The sequence below is a fragment of the Electrona antarctica genome (assembly GCF_951216825.1).
Source record: "Electrona antarctica genome assembly, chromosome: 4".
NCBI classification, from domain to species: Eukaryota; Metazoa; Chordata; class Actinopteri; order Myctophiformes; family Myctophidae; genus Electrona; species Electrona antarctica.
In genome coordinates this window covers 32,990,302-33,010,273 of record NC_136809.1, presented here as the reverse complement: position 1 = coordinate 33,010,273, position 19,972 = coordinate 32,990,302, and the positions used below count along the sequence as shown (strand labels likewise).

Genomic DNA, 19,972 nt, shown 5'->3' with positions numbered 1-19,972 from the left:
CATAGATAATACTCAACACTACAAGTGCCAGTTGCTCAGTCTTAAGTACTGGATTAAAAAACCAAAAACTCACATTAAGTATTCCAAAGTATAATGTTTAAAGCTGCACAATGTAACTTTCCTTTTCAACCCCGGATTATTTTATTTTTTTACAATTAAATATGGTAAATAATAATTATCTCGCCCAGGCGAGATATTATCTCGACTGGACAAAGTAAATTATCTCGACTGGACAAGATAATTATCTCGACCGGGCGAGATAATATCTCGACCGGGCAAGATAAAGTATTTTTTCTTCGGTGGCCACTTAGGGGGGGGGGCTCCGTACATTTGTCTGTCAAATGTTTTTTTTTTTTTTTTTTTTTTTTTTTTTTTTGGGAGCCCTATATGGAAAGAAACTGACTTCCATTGTTCTGCTTTAGAATTGCAGGTATCTTCAGACCTTCGTTCCTCATGGATTTCCTCCATGGCTTCCTGCAGATTATTTATATGTTGCACAAATATGTTCCAGATTCGTGCAACAAGACTGACTCTGAGGTTGCCTCACCACAGAACTGGGGCAGAATAATGTGCTCATTTTAACAATGAGGGGATTTGTCAACTGACTATTCAAATTCGAGGGGTCGAATAGACAAACAGTAGGTAGAAACTAGAAAATTGTTGAGTGATCGGCGGGGTGCATACGTTTAGTAGACATACTAACAGACTGACAGGCATTAGTCCGACAACACCGTCGCTCCCGACATGCGCGGTGGCGTTTCCCCGGTGGGGAGACCAGGATTACTGTATGTTTTTTGTGAGGGTACCTACCCTATAGGCCGTAGGGGACACAGGGAGAACATGCAAACTCCACACAGAAAGTCCTTTATATTACTAATAGTAAATGCTATAATGTTTATTTTCAGATGCGCAGAGAGACGTCAGCTTACACCTCTGAAGACCGTGGTAGCTCAAATCCAAAATGGACCATTTTCAAACACATTCATTTTGGAACCAAACTGAAAAACATTTAATGTGTCGATCACTTATGTCATAAGTGATCGACACATGATGATACAGGATCATTTCATATTGAGGTAAAAAAATACATTATTTAACCTACCTTTTCAATGTTGTTTCAATACCTTTATCACAATAAGTCGCAGACAAGCGAAAGTACGACCTCACTGAATATTTTCCAAAATAGCTCTTTAAAATGTTTTACACAGTGCAATAACTGCAGTGTGCACTATGCAGCCTACTAATCTATGCAATATGGGAGAAGGTGGCAAACCCATAGCAGCGATGAAGGAGATTGTAATAATACTATCCCAGTTTTCCTGTAATAATGATTTCTTCCTGTGTCTGAGTGAAGTTGCATTATAACAGTATAACATCGCAGTCATTCAGAAACCTTGTACCTCTCTAGGCTATTTTTTATAGTTTTTCATATTGTTTATTTTTATTTTATTTTTTTTCATAAATCTAAGCCTTATTGGTACCTCACAAAAGTAGCAAAAATAGCAGATCTACAATCTCACTACGCATGTCGTGAGTTTGTAGATGGGCTATTTACGCTGTTCTTGAAACATTTTGAAAATTAAGTAACCATTTTGGTTACAATCCGCCCGACAGCAACGATATACAATTCAGAAGCTCTCACCAACCCGCACAACCTCTCCTCTACTGAGTGTTTAGTTAGCTAATGTAATGGGACTTCAGCTAATCTAAACAAATAGTGGTGTTGTGTGAGGACATGGGGGGCGGCACATTAGCAAACAGACTGAGTGCAGACATTATTTAATTTAAAAGGTCTCTGGCTCCAGTTAACTATCGGGCCCCGTTGTTCACTGTGCTGTGAATTCCATCTTACCGATGAGCAAGTACAACGTTGCACTGGTTGAAAGTAACTAAGTACATTTACTCAAGCACTGTACTTAAGCAACATTTTGGGTTTTAATTTAGTTTTCCATTCAATGTCGCTACAGGTCTATCGATAAATGTGTGTAGGCCTATCGGGTGCACCATGTCAAGGTGCGAATTTGTCCATTATGTGTTCAATTACAATGTCCATGTATTTGCCACAGAATCACTGTGTTCAGAGTTGGACAGAGTACTCACTATATACTCAACCCCAGTACTTGAGTACTTGAACAAATAGGGCCTGGTCAAGTAAAAGTAGCTCAGTCAAATGTAAGAGTACATGTACATGTAAGAGTAAACAAAAGTACTTGCTTTTAAATGTACTTAAGTATTCAAGAGTAAAAGTACATTTCTTATCTACAAATTGCTGTAATTTGTTCACAGTGAATTCATAGGACCTTGTAACTCTTAAAAGTAACTCTAAAACCACCTGCACTGCATGCACTGGTGTGCTAGCTTGTAGAACCATACGTTATACATCTTAGTATAACAGGATTATACTTTCCTTTCTTGATACACTACAGAAAAAAGTAAGAATTGATTGCGCTAGTCGTCCCTTCTTAACAACAGTTTGAACATCGAGCGAGAGTAGCCCTGCTGCCGCTGGCGATGGGGGGGGGGGGGGGGGGGGGGGGGGGAGGCCACAGACACGGCTGGTGTCAGAAGTGGGGAAGAAAAAAATCACACTTGTGAGAAGTGAGGGTCGCCCAGTGTGGCTGCCACATGACCTCACGGGGGGCATGTTGATTTTCAGGGTTGCCTGTTACCCTATGTCCAGCTTTTGGTGTATGTGCTAACACAAACGTCCTACACAAACATTAAATCCCAATGACAATGAATGGACAATTTTGAGTGTTTGTGTAAACACAATTATTGTGTAACACAAACATTGAAGATGAAGGTGAGGACCCAGATGTTGGAGAGCCTAGCGCCACTCAAAAAACAGCCAAACCTAAAAGTACATCCTTACGAGTATTACAAGTAAAATATTTCTATGTCTACTCGAGTAAGAGTAATTAAGTATCAACAAAATCTAATACTCAAGTAAAGTACTGAATAATCGATCCTCAGAAAGTACAGTACTCAAGTACATTTACTCAGTTACTGTCAGTTTCTTATTTATATACATAATAATAAATGTTTCCCTTAACATCCTACACTATCTAGACGTTTCACACAGATTTGTTCTTTGCTAAATACTGTAGTGTATCGATTTAAAATTATTGAATGGTATCGTATTGAATTGTGTCATCAACCATGTATTGTGATGCGTATCGTATCGCTGTTAAAATGTATCGTTACACGCCTAGTTTTCAGCCGACATAATAAACATGGCATAAGAAGGAGATGCTAATGAGAACACTACCAGTACCACACAGACCAGCAGAAAGCCAGCTGAACACGGCTTTCTGTGTGGCCCGGGTATGTCGGCACAGGAGGTCATTTGTAGTTCCCAGTAATAAGTGCATTACACAGCGAAACACTGTCTTCTGCCTGGCACAGGAAAGTGCCTCATCAGCAGCAAAAATAAATAAATAAATAAATAAATAAAACAGCAATAAAGATATGCCAAGCCACCTCGAAGAGATGAGCCAGAAAGACACAAGAAAGAGAGTGGAAGAGAAATGATAGAGGAGTGAGGTGGGGGTGAGAGAGATGGGATGGGGAGGGGTTTGGTGGTGCGTGCTTGAGCACGGAAGTACATGCTGAGAAAACGTAATGCCGTGGGTTTCCAATGCCTCGATTTTGAATGATCCCCCACATTTTGTCTTTGTAAATAAAATGCTACGACCCCATTCAGTTAGAGATGCACGATGTATGGGCTGCATATACGTTTAGATGTTTCATATCAGTGGGTGGAGATCTCTGATCAACTGGCTACTTATAATCACTTAAATCTATATGGTTGAGCAGAGTCCCCCAGGGCTCTAGTGTCTGTTCTGTTTTCTGTTATTGTGGGGAAAGCTTTTGCTGAAAATAGCCGATGGAAAAGCTCACAACACGCTGCGTTGCGTCAACATGACACGTTGTGTGCTTATCTACTGTATCTATTATTTTCTGCAAAAGCTTTCCCCACAATACAGAGGTTGGGGTTTATTTTAGTGTCAAATCACAAGTTGTCTCAAGACACTTTACATGAAGAGCAAATTACCGACATTGTCCCACCCTGAGCAAGCAATATTTTTGCTACAGTCGCAACAAAAACTCTCGCCTTAACTGGAAGAAACTAAATCCCACCCCAAAAGGCGATTGTCCAATGCCAATCCAAATAGTTTAGCAACGGTTGCTATGCAGGTCAAGCTTTCTTCGCTGCTAACGTGCCTATTAGACAAGGATGGGTTGGGGAGGGACTTAGTGAAGGGCTAATTGTATGTCCATGAGTTATAGAGGGTATGCGTGTGTCTCTGTTGAAGGCAACATTTTCCCAAGATTCCTTGCGAAGCATAGTGGAAGCAAAGCGGAAGCTTGCGAAGCTTCCTCGTGTGGATTGATAAGACCCGGATAAGACGCACTTTACCTGTGCTGAACTTGCTTTGCACATGTCTGTGACAGGCGCTTCTGCCAGATCTCTGGTCCCGCTACTCTGTGGTTTATCAATTTCTGATTATGGTTTAGTATTGGCCTTAAAAGAGTCTCTTTCAAAACCACCAGCAAACACTCTTTTTGGTACCTAAAATGGAACCCACGGCTGCCTCACTTCCTGTACTTTTATAGCTGTTCCTGGTACGTCACTTCCTGGAACTTTTGCTAACATGCTTTTTCCCCACAGCACCCCTTATTAGGGTTTAATGCCGGGATCCCGGGATTTCGGTCCTCCCGGTTATAGGGCACGCAATTTCCCGCCCGGAAATTTCTTCGGGACCCGTTGTCCCGGAGTTTTTTTTTTTTTCTTGTAGGGAAATTACACTATTGGAGTTTTCACACAGTGCGCGTTCTTTCCCCTTATCTATGAGTGATCAAATGTTCAATCTGAACCCTCCCATCATTTTCAAACATGTTAGATGATATTTATATGGAATTATGGATTACACTCGAGGGCTGCAAGCCTGCAACGGGAACTGGAGCCAGCGGGACCCAATGTAAATGTTTGCGGCGCGGGCGGTATTTAAATAGCCTACCTGCGGGCGGGCAGGCACGGCCGCCGGCCGGTCAAGATGAAATCAGTGGGACCCCGCGAATCCTGCATCCTCCCGCAATTAATCAGATAGGCCTACAGAGTTTATATACACTTTAGCAAAATATGAATGTCTGACAGACATCTTCAGGCACGCTCCCAAAGCTGCTGCACCTGTCAATCATTAGCCTAATCAGTCACTCTGTGAGAATTGTGTGTATTACGGACGGAGCGACTGAGCGAGGAGTTTCCTGTCCCTGTGATGGACATTGTCACTTCTAAACCCCTTTTTGCTTTTGCCTGCATGTGTGCAGCAATAACGTGAAACGGAACACAAACAAAGATGAGTAGGCTACAATTTGTTTTATAATAACCACCAGCACGCAGCGTCTTTCTCTCTCTCTCTCTCTCTCTCCCTCTCTCCCTCTCTCTATCTCTCTCGCTCTCGCTCTCTCTCTCTAATAATCAGTGTGCTGTGCACTGGACGTGCTGGCTAATTTAACACCCAATCGGACTTTTCATAAAGTACAAAGCGGGATGATCACATTCTCTGCAGCGGAGAAGGGGACCCACTGCATGGCTGCATGCTCAAAGGGTGAAAGACCATGGCTAAGGTATCTATGTGAAAGACGTGAGGTCGTTTTTTCCCCGTGCTTCGACAGTCACATTAGTGCAAACTCCTGTGTCCCTTTTTCTGAATAGCGTAGTAGGCCTATAACATTATTAATATTTTAATGTAATACTTTTATTGTAGGCTATATGTTCATATTTCGTTCAAATAAAACGTTTTAAACCAAAAAATATCACTATTCTATTGAACATATGAAGTATCTATACATATAAATGCATTTTGGTGGGCACTTCTTTTCTTTTTTTTCTGACGGGAATTCCCGCGGGAGCCCGGGAAAAGGTCCGCAAATTCCCGGGAATTAAAATGAGCCAAATCCGGGAAAATATTAAACCCTACCCCTTATGATCAAACCTTGTCAACAGAAAATGAATGACATATTCAACTACACAAAACAAAAGATGTTTTTCCGTACACTACATATTCAACCATATTTTAACCAATATATTCCATTGTTATACCCAGATTGATATGTTACATTTTCTATCAACAGGAAATACATTTCTTCACACATTTATTTGGGTGTGTCACAGACCCACAGGCTTGGTGGTCGGCCATCTGCCTCGACCATGTCCGGGGGGATAACCTCTGTAATCCTCTATAATTCATCTCTGATGGATTATAAACACAGGCAGGTTCCAGTTAATTAATGTAGATAGATAGCACACACGTTGTCCTCTGCGTCTGTCGCCAGGAATGGTGAAATCCCACAGACAGATGATTTTAAAGCGGGTCCGAGTGTGATGAAAACAAACAGATCCAGGTGACGACAGGGATCTCTGCTGCGGGGCATTTTATCCTGCACTATGCAAGCACTGTTGTGTTGAGGGTGTTTACTGTTGTATATTGTATATTTTGTCCATGGTTTTTTTATTTGAGTGTGATGTATTTTATCCCGCTCTATCTACAGTATGTTTTCTTGCCCCGGAGCTGTGTCTTAACTGCTGTGCTGCACTTTGTCAACTGAACTTCCCCCGCGGAATAACTAAAGGCCTCATTTTAACATCACCAGCACCGAAAACAGTGGGAGGGGTAAAACGTGCAGAACACAGGGAGGAGCCACATCATAGTTTTTGTCCTCTGAGAACTTGTTTGGTTTCGGCAAGCTGGAAAAACAGTTCGACCTCGTTTGAGGCGTGTATGCTGCCAGCAAACGAGAGAGAGAGAGAGAGAGAGAGAGAGAGAGAGAGAGAGAGGCAGAGAATGACGGAGGGGATGCGTGTGGATAAAGAAAGCTAGAATGGAGAGGGGAGGGGAGGAGAAGAAAAGGGAGGAGAGGAGAGGTGAATGAGTGATGGATAGGAGGAGGGGAGGGGAGGAGAAGAAGAAAAGGTGAATGAGTGATGGAAAAATGGCAATTGGACAGAAACTAGATTTAGAGGAGATGTGAGGCTCTGTCCCACAGCTTGAGAGCTTTTCCATGCCGACGACAGAATACTGAGAGGCAGGAAAGTGCACAGTAAGGAGACATTAAATCAAGACGTGCACGCACACACACGCACGCACGCACGCACGCACGCACGCACGCACGCACGCACGCACACACGCACACACGCACAGACTGGCCACTTTGTCAAATGGACTCGGTTTGTCTTGTGAATAGTGAAACAATACTTATTGTTCAAACTTTGGTGGGTGAAATATAGGGGGAAAAAGTTTGGACAAGCAGACACTGTTCGCACCAAATACTGTCTGCGCGCGCGTGTGCGCACACACACACACACGCACACACACACACACGCACACACACACACGCACTCACGCACACACATTGATTAGATGGTGTAATTGCCTCTGCTGTGTGAATGGATGTCGTCTCATCTCCTCATCCTTTTTGTCTTTGGAGGAGACCAGACTGGGATGCTCTTGGCAGGTTTATAGTTTTGTTTTGCATCTTCTGTGTGTGTGTGTGCGTGCGTGCGTGCGTGCGTGCGTGCGTGCGTGCGTGTGTGTGTGTGTGTGTGTGTACTGTGTGCGCATGTGTAATTATCCTCATGGTGTCTAATGATATTATGATAATGAACAGATTACAGGAAACATCAAGTGTGCGATTCAAGCAACCTCAGGTGATGAGGACATACGTACACGTACGTTATACGCACGCACGCACGCACGCACGCACTCACGCACGCACGCACGCACGCACACACACACAGACACACAGACACACACACACACACACACACACTCATCGGAGTGTCAGAAATAGAGAAGAGAGAGCATCACTGCAAATGTCAGTGTCCGGGTCATAATGTCCATGTGTGTGAACAGGGGTGTGTGGCTCAGAGGCCCTCCATACACACACAGTGCATAAATCAGCGCACTAACTAGCTCTAACGAGCCCTAACAAGCCCTAACGATCCTATAAGCCCTTGATTAGAGGTTGATTATGCGAGTAGGGGGGCCAATGCAAATGGCTACTTTCTGCTGGCCTTTAGCTGTTTGTGGGAGACTGATGCGCTCTGTCTCTCTCTCTCTCTCTCTCTCTATCTCTCCCTTGCCTGTGTTTTTGCTTGCACAGTGATGCATTGTCCCGTCTACGACCGGAGATCGTAAAACCTGGCAATCATCGGCAGCATCCCCACCCCAACGCCGGGTTGAAGGCACCGTTTGGCTGATCACTGCCATGACAGATGCACCAGGATGCGAGTGCATGGAAAGAGCATTCAACATGTCAGGGTGTGTGGGCTGCATGCTCGCTTTTGGGACAGCTGCCATGAAAAGTTGTGATGCCGTCCTTGGGATGATGGCCGCTAGTTTGGGCAGTTGACCTTCAGTTTATGATATACTGTAGATATATATGTGTGTGTGTGTGTGTGTGTGTGTGTGTGTGTGTGTGTGTGTGTGTGTGTGTGTGTGTGTGTGTGTGTGTGTGTGTGTGTGTGTGTGTGTGTGTGTGTGTGTGTGTGAGTAAGTACATTTTATTTATAAAGCACTTTTCAAAACAAAGTTACAAAGTGCTGTACAGTAAAAACAACAATATAAACAATCAAGTTAAAAAGGCACAAAGGAGCAAACACAACAAAGAATAAAAGCAGAAACATAAGTTGACAACAATGATGGTCAAAAATAAAAGTTTACAAGATAAAATGTAACCTAAATAAGTGAGTTTTTAACAAGACCTTGAAACCTTCAACAGACTCTGCATTTTTAATTGAAAAGGGTAGGGCGTTCCACAGTGTGGGAGCAACCACTGCAAAGGCCCGGTCCCCCTTGGTTTTGAGTTGTCACAGGAATATTTAGGAGGCCTTTGTCAGAGGACCTGAGAGGTCTTACATTTGGTTTTGCCACCAGTAAGTCTGTGATATAAACGGGGGCTAGGCCATGTAGTGCTTTATAGGTTGTTAAAAGGATTTCTGGTTTGTATTGGTGAGAATTCTAGCAGCTGTATTCTGTACTAATTGTAGTTTGTGAATAGAGGAACAGTTGAGGGTAGTGTAGAGTCCATTGCAATAGTCGAGACGGGATGAAACAAAAGCATGAATGATTTTTTCCAGATCTTGAAAAGTGAGAATTGGTTTGATTTTTGATATATTCCTTAAGTGATAAAAACATGATTGGGTGACCTTCTTTATGTGGGGCTCGAAGTTCATGTGTTTATGGAAAAAGACACCCAGATTCTTGGCAGTGTCAGTCATGTTGGAGGCCAGTGGGCCCAAGGAAAGCCGGATTGCGTTAGTGATGTTTTCAGGGCCTATGACAAGGATCTCTGTTTTGTTAGCATGCAGCTGAGGAAAGTTAAGTGCCATCAAGTTATTTATTCCAGCTAAACAATCACACAGGATATCGAGTTTGTTTTGACGTCATTGTGCTTAAAGGAGAAATACAGTTGGGTATGTATGTATGTGTGTGTGTGTGTGTGTGTGTGTGTGTGTGTGTGTGTGTGTGTGTGTGTGTGTGTGTGTGTGTGTGTGTGTGTGTGTGTGTGTGTGTGTGTGTGTGTTAAACTCACCAACATTGCAGCTGTAAGGCAAGCTTGAATTATCCTCTTTCAATCTGCAAACATTTGTTTCATAAAAATCCACCGTAGACATGTTATGAGCTACTTTCTGTCAAGAAATGCATTGCTCAAAAAAAGAAAAGAAGAAAGGCAAATGTAAATGTTCCTTGACCTTGACTTGTTCCTGGAACTTTGCTAACATGCTTTTCCCCACAGCTCCCCTTATGATCAAACCTTGTCAACAGAAAATGACCATGGTTTAACTACACAAAACAAAATATATTTTCCCTACACTACATTTCGGGGTTAAATATTCAGTCATATCTTAACCAACATATTCCCTAATCACAAAGTATGTTACTGTATATGTATTTCAGTCAGATAACTCACAAATAGATTTAACCAATATTTATTATAGAATGAGAATGTTTTTTTTGCTGTATCTCCCTAGAGCGCCAGATGTTCTTGAGAAGTATAAAAGCTGTTCTTGCCTTGCCTATGCTTGCTCTAGCTCTGGCTCATGCATAAGAACCAAAAAGAACTGAACCAACCGGTGGAAAAGGGGTCAGGTTTCTGGTTCAACAAATTTAAAACGATCAAATCTTCTTCAAATATTGTCAAATTTCAATGAATGATCCACCATAGGAAAGCTTACAATAAAATGATGTAAAATGCTGAACAATGGCCATGGTGTCTCAATCCACTGTACGGATCACATTTTGGGGATCTCCATATAGGCATAAAAGGGACACAAACAAGGGACACAAACACAAACGCATGCAAGGAGATTCCCATTGATTGATTGATTGATTGATTGATTGATTGATTGATTGATTGATTACTTTATTAGGCAGAAATGTAAACAGTACAGAGTACAGTCAAACACATATATTTTATGTTATTTGTGTGGTCAACATCTCATCAATTGAACTGAGGAGACTGAGGAGTAACTCTTGATTAACTCTGGAGTATATACATTTTGTTCTATAAGATGCATTTATAATAATATAATACAAAAAACTAAATTAAATTGGGAACATAGCCTCACCATTAAGACATGTTGTTTGATAACCCTACAGTAATAGACACAATACCAACATCATCCTGGAACAATACTGAATTTATTCACATATCATTCTAAACATTTAGCAGTTTGCACTGCCTACTGCCTACAATAAAATATATCAAATTAGGGGTTTAATTCTCAGCAAATATTGCAATCATCTCTTTTAAGTTAGCAAAATAAGTGGTGGCCAGTGTGCCATTACTTTTTATTTATGTATTTATTTTATTGAAATACTATATAAATAAAGTTCCCGATAAATCTCAAAAGTCAATAGCCTTCAACTTCCTCTCCTCCTTTTCCGTCAGAGGTTGTTGGTTGAGGATTTTGTCATGGAGGCGGTGATGCTTTCCAATGCCCAACTTAGGCAGCCCTCGGTTCAAACCCTCCAACAACACACAGGCTTTACAGAGTGCCTGGCTAGAGATGTAGCCGCATCGACTGCAAGTCCCCTGTACTGGCATCTTCACCCCCTCCTTCACCGACAGGTTCTCACCAGAGTGAATGACGTCCATTATGGAGCTAGGCCGCACGCTCGTACCAAGGAAGGTACGAGCGTGTCCGCGATAGCCGTTAGGCGAGTAAACGCACTCTGTGGAGAAGTAGTCCAACTTCTTGAAGTAAGCGTAGAGCACAATCTCTTTTTCATAGGCATATTTGAGGGGCTTGCAGCGCGGGACAACGCCCTTGCCTTCAGAGGCCGTGGATATGGCAGTGCAGCGGCGCAAGCGCGCAATGTCCCCTCGCAGCACGTTCATCAACACCGTCTCGGCCACGTCGTCGGCATTGTGGCCTGTGCATATCTTATCCACTTTGAGCACGATGGCTCCTCTGTCCAACGCCTGCCTCCTGAACACCCCGCAGAAAGTGCAGTTATTCTTCTTCACTGCTTCACTATAGCGTCCATGGTCCAGCCGTACAGCTCTTCATAGGACACGATCTTTAGCGGGAGGTCGTACTGCCGCTGGTTCCTCTTCACCGTCTCCAAGGAGTCGTCCCGGTAGCCCGAGATTCCCTCATCCACTGAGAGCAGCACGAGATTGAGTCCGTATCTGTATCGCCCGTTTAGTGTCTTCATTAGATACGCCAGCACCGTAGAGTCTTTTCCGCCAGAGGCGCCGATTGCTACAGTCTCTCCATGTTTGAAGAGCCTCGCCGCCATAATGGTCTGATGCACCTCCTCCTCAAAGGCGCCAAAGAAGCACTGTTTGCACATTGAGTGTCCGGTCTTTGGACGTCTCAGTGCTGCACGCTTTTCAGAGCAACTGCTGCACTGTATTGGCATCTTGGAAGGAAATGACCTAAGAAGACAATGACTACACCAGCGCTCTGGACTACACTATAGAATAACAAGATATCGATGACGCACCAGCTTGAAAGGGTTCAGGGAACGCCATATATGGGCAAGTGTTTCAACCAATCAGCTTGGGGAGAGTACTGGAATCTCCATATACGGGCAGGGCATAAAAGGCACATCGAGAAACTTCATTATTATACGTTTCATCATGAAGACCACTTCCAACCACTAGTCAAGACTACTTTCCCCGGTGGGCACTCTGAGCCCTCCACCACACATTTTCTGGCACTTATTGGCCAGAAAATGATTTATTTTCACCGGAAGGAAAAATCAAAAAAATAGGATTTTATCTTGCCAATATCGATAGAGGGTCCAGAGTTATATATAATGTATATCCAGCTGAAAACGTGTCGCTTTGCATTTTGAGCTTTCAGATCTGCTACGCTTTAAAATTAATTTTAATCCTGAAAGGTAGTGGTTTTAGACATAATGAGGTTTCCACTCAACTGAGACGATATACTCTACAATACATAATTTGTGTTAATAAAGGTTTTAGCAGTTACAAGCACACGCACATACATGCAAGCACAGGCAATTACAACATGACTTAGAATGTTAAATCACTTGCAGACATGAATGCATTAATTACAACTAACACCTGTACACTGACAAGATTGACAGCTGTATACAAACACAGGCATGCATGCACACGCGTGCACGTACTGTACGCACACACACGCCATTAGAGGCCGACTATCCTTAAAGGGGCATTCCACTCATTTTCAACATTTTACTATGTCATTAATATACCTTAGAGCTGTTGTGTGGAAATAATAAAAAAGTCCCCCCCATTCTGTGTTTCCTAGAACTAGAGGTCTGAAAAAAATCATTAACATGGTGAAGCACATCTTGATGACATCATCAAGATGTGTTTCACCATGTTAATGATTTTTTTTTTCTTCATAATTACAGTTCTGGGAAACACAGAATGGGGGGACTTTTTTATTATTTCCACACAACAGCTCTAAGGTATATTAATGACATAGTAAAATGTTGAAAATGGGTGGTTTTCCCCTTTAAGTCTCTTTTTCACACCTGAGTACCACAGACGAAAAACAGTCTAAGTCCAAATTTCAATCTGACCCCTCCACGAAAAGGCCTCGTTGTCCTGAACCCTTATCTATCATTTATACATTATGGATCAATAGTGTGGACTTAGACTGTTATTCGTCTGTGGCATTCATTATTATTATATGTCGTCTGTGGATATTCGTTAATAAACATCTCTCAAGTTAAATTACTGTGTTAAAGGGTAAGACCACTTTTTTTTGGGTTGTTTTCTTACCTTATTATGGGCAAACTAGTCCATTCCATGAGTTATTTCGCTCCGTTGTGTTGTTTATTCGAAATTTGAGAAATAAAAAAAGTCGCTCATTGACTTCCATTGTAACGGGGAAACAGCTCTCAAAGTCACCCTTTTAGCACATGAACCAACGCAACAAAAGCTGATTCTGACAGTTTATGACATCAGGAAAACTCATACGGTTTTATTTTTAATAAAAAATGTCAACTTTGTCTTATTTTGACTAATTTGTGTAGAAAGAAGATCCGGTAAGTAAGCCTACGCCGACCGAATCACTGCTGTGAAAAACGATCTGATTGGACCAAAACTGTACACCACTTCCTTATTGGAAACGAGTCTATCTCCGACTAAAATAGTAACTTTATAAATCTATCTTAACCCTTAGAAGATGAAAGACGCCAATTGGCGTCTTCATCAGAATTCCGTAAATGATCAATGACGCCAATTGGCGTCTTCACAGTTTTTGATGAATCTAAACATATTAATATGCTCCGAAGCGCTGTTTAAATTCCTGAGCTTATATTCCAACTACATTACCCAGAAAACCCGTGTCACGTGACACACGTGTACGTGTTGCCATTGGAAGCTGGTCCCACCCCCTGTAAACAGTGGGGGCAGAGGGAGTCTTCATAGTTTTCATTGTTTTGCCTGTTTGCCGTCTCGCCCGAGCGATTTTCTAGCAGAAAAAGTTGAAAGCAGTACTATTTATTTGAGCGAGTTTTGTGGTAGTAGTATTGATCCATACGCGTCCCAGTCGCCTTCTCCAGGCGGAGTAGCCCTGGTCCAGTGCTTACAGCGAGACTCGCTGCTCCCTCCCTCCTTTTTTCATTGTCTCCCCATCGTCGTCCGATGAGCTATACCGGGAAACCATTGAAGAAGACGATCAACCCGGAATGTTTTGAGGTAATCTTATTGTAGAAAATGCCCTTCTATAGTGATCAGAAATCATAAGATGATCGCTACAAATAGATGCTTGGATAATTACTACTACTAGTCAGATCATGACGCCAGAATGACTCACCACGATGGCCCCCAGCCATTAGCCAGCACCGAAGGTGCTGGCTAATGGTGTTGGTCGGTGCATTGGTGCTGGCTAAGGGCTGGAGGGGGGGGTTGGTGTCGATCGGTTGGTTGGTGCAGTACAAATGTATCGTAGCAGGCATGCACGCATGGCAGTACAAGTATTTTATATTGTAGCGTGCCTTATAGGCGATCTGATCTTTAGAGTAATGTTCGCTCCTTTTATTTACTGTCTACAAAGACGGAGAACAAACATGCATCGTTTACTGAAGCAACGCGTGGTTATGATGACGTTGCTACAAGGATCGGAGGGGGGACGGGGAGTGAAGCTAACAGTAGCGTATTATATAAGATCTGTATGACGTTTCATTGACGTCTGAGCTTGCATGATAATTGCATTCATTGTATATTGTATACAATCATGATTGTACATTGTTTAGTGTGTCTCCGTGTGATGATGATGATGACGATGATGTCAGATAGCCTACGTCCCCCCCCCCCCCCCCAACTGGCTATTGGCCGGGCTGACTACAGCTAAATGTTTATTTTTATATATTTAGAACTGGCATCGGAGGAGGAGGATGATGATGATGATGATGATGATGAAGACGAAGATGATGAAGACGAAGAGTCAAGACTGCGATGGAGTTCTCCGACACTGAACCGGATGCATTCATTCATTTCAGTTGTTTTTTTTAAAATTTAGCCTACACACACACACACCGTCAAGAACAACTGGAATGCAGTGGTTTGGGGACACTGGGGAGTTTGGGGACAACTGTTTTGTATGTAGGCCTATTTATTTTCTGTAATATTTATTATAATTGTATTATGTTAGTAGTCATAAAAAATAAAAGACAAGCTTTTACAATGAGTTAGACCTGTCATGGCTATTTTGTTCACTAGTCTGAGGTTTATGGTTTGACTAAGCGAGTTTCAACTGTGATTTACTCTGTAACGGTAGATGGTAAGAACCCAATTTTTTTGTTATAATACAGTATACATTCAAGTCTATATTTTGATACATATCATGGGCACAAAGTCATATCAAAACAATGTCCTTGGATGAGTTTTTTATCAAAACTGTTTCTTCACAACAGGTTTTTGAGATACATGCATGAATAGACACGGTACTGGTAAGACTATGTAAACATGGTATATATCAAAATGTGCGTTAGAATGTCTAATTTTACCCCAAAAAAGAATTGAGTTTATATGATGTTCCATTTCAGAGCTAGGGGGACTTTTAGCTGGATAGGTCAGATTGATCATGACTGACCATGCTATTTATAGATGGCAAAATATCTACAGTGGTACATGTGAGAAACTTTTTATTTTATTTTAATTGAACTAGACAACTCACCCTTTAAAATGAGATATTGCATGGCTATGTACGCCCAGCAGAAAAAAAGTTATTTAGAAAATAAAACTTCAACCGGTCATAACTTTTTTTGTTGTCCTAGAAACACTACCCAGTGTAAATGCAGGCTCTTTTAAATGGCTTCCAACACCACAACTAAACATTTTATCAACTCCGTTCATTTTTTTCCTGGAAGCAGACAAGCCAAGCTTTCTCTGAAGGTCTTTCGTTGTCACACATTCACAACAGAGAATTTTCAATAAATCATTCAAAAGTGTCATAAACTGTCAGAATCCGCTTTTGTTGCGTTGGTTCATGTGCTAAAAGGGTGACTTTGAGAGCTGTTTCCCCGTTACAATGGAAGTCAATGAGCGACTTTTTTTATTTCTCAAATTTCGAATAAACACAACGGAGCGAAATAACTCATGGAATGGACTAGTTTGCCCATAATAAGGTAAGAAAACAACCCAAACGTCTAAAAAAGTGGTCTTACCCTTTAAGGTGTAATTTGGGGGTCGGACAGTGAGCATGTATTGATTTGTGCGTGTGTGCGAGCGTGCGTGCGTGCGTGTGTGCGTGCGTGCGTGCGTGCGTGCGTGCGTGCGTGCGTGCGTGCGTGCGTGCGTGAGAGAGAGAGAGAGAGAGAGAGAGGTAGAGTGAGTGCAAAGAGTGTAAAGAGAAGGAGAGTCAAGCAAATTAAGGTCACAGCTCCATTCAATTTGTAAAACTTCGTAATAACATTTTCCTGTTTTTCTTCCTTAAGTATAATAAGAATAATGTGAAGGGTCACCTCACCGTAGTGGCGGATTGTAAATTAAGTCCCATTCTAGCTTGCTATTTTTCAAGTGACACAATACAGTTATCCAACTGATAAATCCCAACACCTGTGTGTTTGTCGTGCATCAAATGTCTGGCGGGAGGTATATTTGGCTCTTTCGTGATTTATCCATGGATTTTGTATGTGCTGCCTGTACCTTTTCAACTGTTAATAAAATATCCAATCAATCAAAACATACTCCCCAACTCATCAGCCATTTAAGAATATTGCAGATTTTTTGAAGTGTGAAGATGTTAGACTATAATTACATCTGAAAAGCAGTTTGAACGTTTTTGTTAGCCGTTCAACAAGCTCACAAAGGCAGTTATGCAGTTATGCAGGTCAGTTATGCAGCTTTTGAGGGGCGCCAGCCGCCAGCCCCCCACCCCGTTTAAAGGTTTGCATAATAGATCGGTCCCGAAATGCCAAAAGCCTGAAGCCTGTAGGCATTCTTGAGGAAAAGTACTTGTGTTATTTCTATATTATTTTTATGTGCTGATTCCATTGTGTATCCATCCGTATGCCGAGTGATACGGGTCACCGTTTCGTCAGAAATTGAGTAATTAGCATAATTAATCACTATAAAAACGAAATGGAAATGGCTATAATTATAACTATTTTTGAATAATATTAAAAATGTATGTTTTTATGTCTCTTGGGTTTATGTATTGTACTTTGATGGATTATTATTATTCTCAGTATTATTTATAACATTTTGATTTATTTTGATTCAGATTTTACAGGGGCCAGTTTCGAATTGCAGCCGTCTGTAGGTGCCCTTTGAGAGCGGTTTTGAAGGAGTCAAGGGATTCACATGTCTTAATGACTGTTGGTAGGGCGTTCCACATTTTGGTGGCATAGGAGCGAAAATAATTTGTGCCGAATCTGGGTTGCACATGGTTTGTTGCACTCCCTCTGGTGTGGGTGTGGACTTTGTTAACATTAAGGAAGTATTTAGACAGGTACTGTACATGGGTATCTTGGTGGTGTATCGAATCTTGTGGACCAGACCCATTGCAAGATGCTGTACTCTGTCGTCGACCCTAAGCCATTCCAGCCTGTCAAAGTGGGCAGGGGTGAGGTGGGTTTGGGGGGTGAGGCCAAGTGGGAGTGGCAAGGGTGTAGAGGCAAGGAACAACAGCAGCCATAGAAGCAATGGAGTCCTGTGGAGAAACGATGTTTAGCAGAGCACAAGCACCAGACTGAGCACAAGTCACAGCCATAAGCTAGCATAGCTCCTGACAACTGTCGTCTGTACTGTCAAGGGAGTGAGAGCAGCGCTTCGTTGATGTACAGTATGGCTACCCTTAGATGTTCTGACGATTTGAATTGACGTGTCTTGGAGGTCTATATCTCACTCTGTGAATGGCAGGAGTCACCAGAACCAGAAGTGAGGGTTCCAGACCAGTTCTTTGGAACAACACTTTCTCGTGACAAAACAAAGTGACAAAACAAATCATGGAATGCAGCAAATTACTCTGGAGACCAGGCTCACAGGGCTTTTATAAGATTAATTTATCAAAATTATAGCTATTTCCAGTTTTTTGTGATTAATTATGCTAATTACTTACTTGAAACGGTGACTCGTATCACTCGGCATATGGCAGAAATGGATTCAGCACATAAAAATCATATAGAAACAACACATTATGTACAATTATTTGTTAGAATTATTTCCAGCTTTTATAGCGATTAATTATGCTAATTACTCAATTTCTGACGAAACGGTGACCCGTATCACTCGGCATACGGCATAAATGGAATCAGCACATAAAAATCTTATAGAAACAAAACATTAAGTACTTTTCCTCAATAATGCATACAGGATCATTTTCTAAAGGTTTTTTTTTTTTCATTTGGGAACCGGTCTATAATACTGTTCCCTGTTCTCATAATCTCTGAAGGTGAACTCTGCATCCTTCTTGCCGTGCGGAATCCGACCGAACGGTGTGTGGTCATTGAAACAGGAGTCAAAGACCTCATGCACTGTTTTCTCAGCCTCTTCTCTAGTGATCGTCCTCACGGCCAGGATAGAGCGAAAGGCATGTCCCCGGACACACTCCTGATGCTGCTGCTTCATACCTAAGTTAAATCGGGCGACTTCGTTGCTAAAGGAACAGTCCCCGCTGAGTTATAAGCTTGAATCTCTGAACAAGCCAAATGTTTGACGTTGTTGAACCAGTCTACGTGTGCCTGTCAGTGGTCCAAGGCATGGATGAGCTCATATAGTCCTACATCAGGGGTGCCCACACATTTATGAGATTTGTGAGATCTACTTTCAAAATGACGAGCTCAACAAGATCTACCCACTGAAAAAATAATTGTACCATTGCTGAAAATAGTTTAAATATATAATGTACCTGCAGCTTTGGAATAGGGAGGGGGTGAAATTATGTCAAAATATGACCCCCCAGTATTTAACTTAAACGCCCAATGCATTCTCAATGGCAATAGCACAAACTTTGGCATGCTACTAGTCCTACATACTTACACCTAGAAACCCCATTCAAACCTATTTAGGTTCATCTTACGGTGGACAGGAACAGGAATCTTTGAAATGTTTCATAGTTTTAGAAATATAGTGCTTTCAAATTTGAGACATTTATAATGGGGCTCAATGGTAGCTCTATGGTACGTCAAAAAGTCACTTTCACCTAGAAACTCCATTCACACTTTTTATAATTCAGCTTACTGTGGGCACACATGCTGGAACTTTTTACTTTGAAATGTTTTGTAGTTTGAGTTATTTAACTTAAACGCCTGGATTGCATTCTCAATGGCAATAGCACAAACGTTGGCATGCTACTAGTCCTATATGCTGATTAATTTTATTCTGACACAAGGCAATTTGAGACAAGGTCAAGTCAAGCCCGCACAGCCCCGTCGCAATCCTCACAGGAGAAATGGCGGTCTTTAAACACTGCACATCCTGAACTTTTCATGGCTTAAGGAGGAGTTTTGCATATGGACATTCTATTGTATACTGTAACATGGCTTGAAAGTGAACAGCCTTTTTGCAAGAGATCCTTTATTGAATCTTCTTTTATTCCTGTCTGGAAACGTATTGTAGTATCGTATTTGTAGTCCTCTGCTTCATTTTTAGCATGAGCCATTGCGTGTTCAGTTATTGTATATCCTATGATTCTGGATCAATAATGTCAGGTGGTCGCGGTCACACCACTAGATGCTCAGGCGAGGTTGTGAAGCAGAGCAAAGCAGTACAGTCCAAGGATCCTGCCTGGACTGCTGCTATAGCTCAGCAAATTGTAACATGACAGTTAATAACCCTTCAATTGAAGCGAGTAACTTACTGGTTGAATGGTTCTTGTTGTATTTTTACACAACTCTGTAGTGCCGTAAGAATGATGTAAACTTTTCTACACATCCATATTTGGGGATCCAACAATGAACCAATTCAAGCCTTCAAGGGATTGGGTTTCAGTCGCAGACCTTACACCACACGACCA

At 41.9% G+C, this 19,972-nt stretch overlaps 1 protein-coding gene and 1 pseudogene across 2 annotated transcripts; both read right to left on the bottom strand.

Moving 5' to 3' along the window:
* Nucleotides 1-10,911: 10,911 nt before the first annotated feature.
* Nucleotides 10,912-11,933, bottom strand: LOC306921983 (cytoplasmic tRNA 2-thiolation protein 1-like; the record flags this gene model as incomplete). The annotated part of the gene is given in 2 exon segments (XM_079499332.1): nucleotides 10,912-11,534; nucleotides 11,537-11,933. Coding segments are annotated over 2 exon segments (1,020 nt in total).
* A 6,424-nt stretch (nucleotides 11,934-18,357) lies between these two features.
* Nucleotides 18,358-19,497, bottom strand: LOC306921263 (mitochondrial inner membrane protease ATP23 homolog; annotated as a pseudogene). Its single transcript has 2 exons — nucleotides 19,299-19,497; nucleotides 18,358-18,736 (listed from the first exon to the last, which is right to left on the bottom strand). The product of its transcript is annotated as a mitochondrial inner membrane protease ATP23 homolog (transcript).
* Between the last annotated feature and the right edge of the window lie 475 nt (nucleotides 19,498-19,972).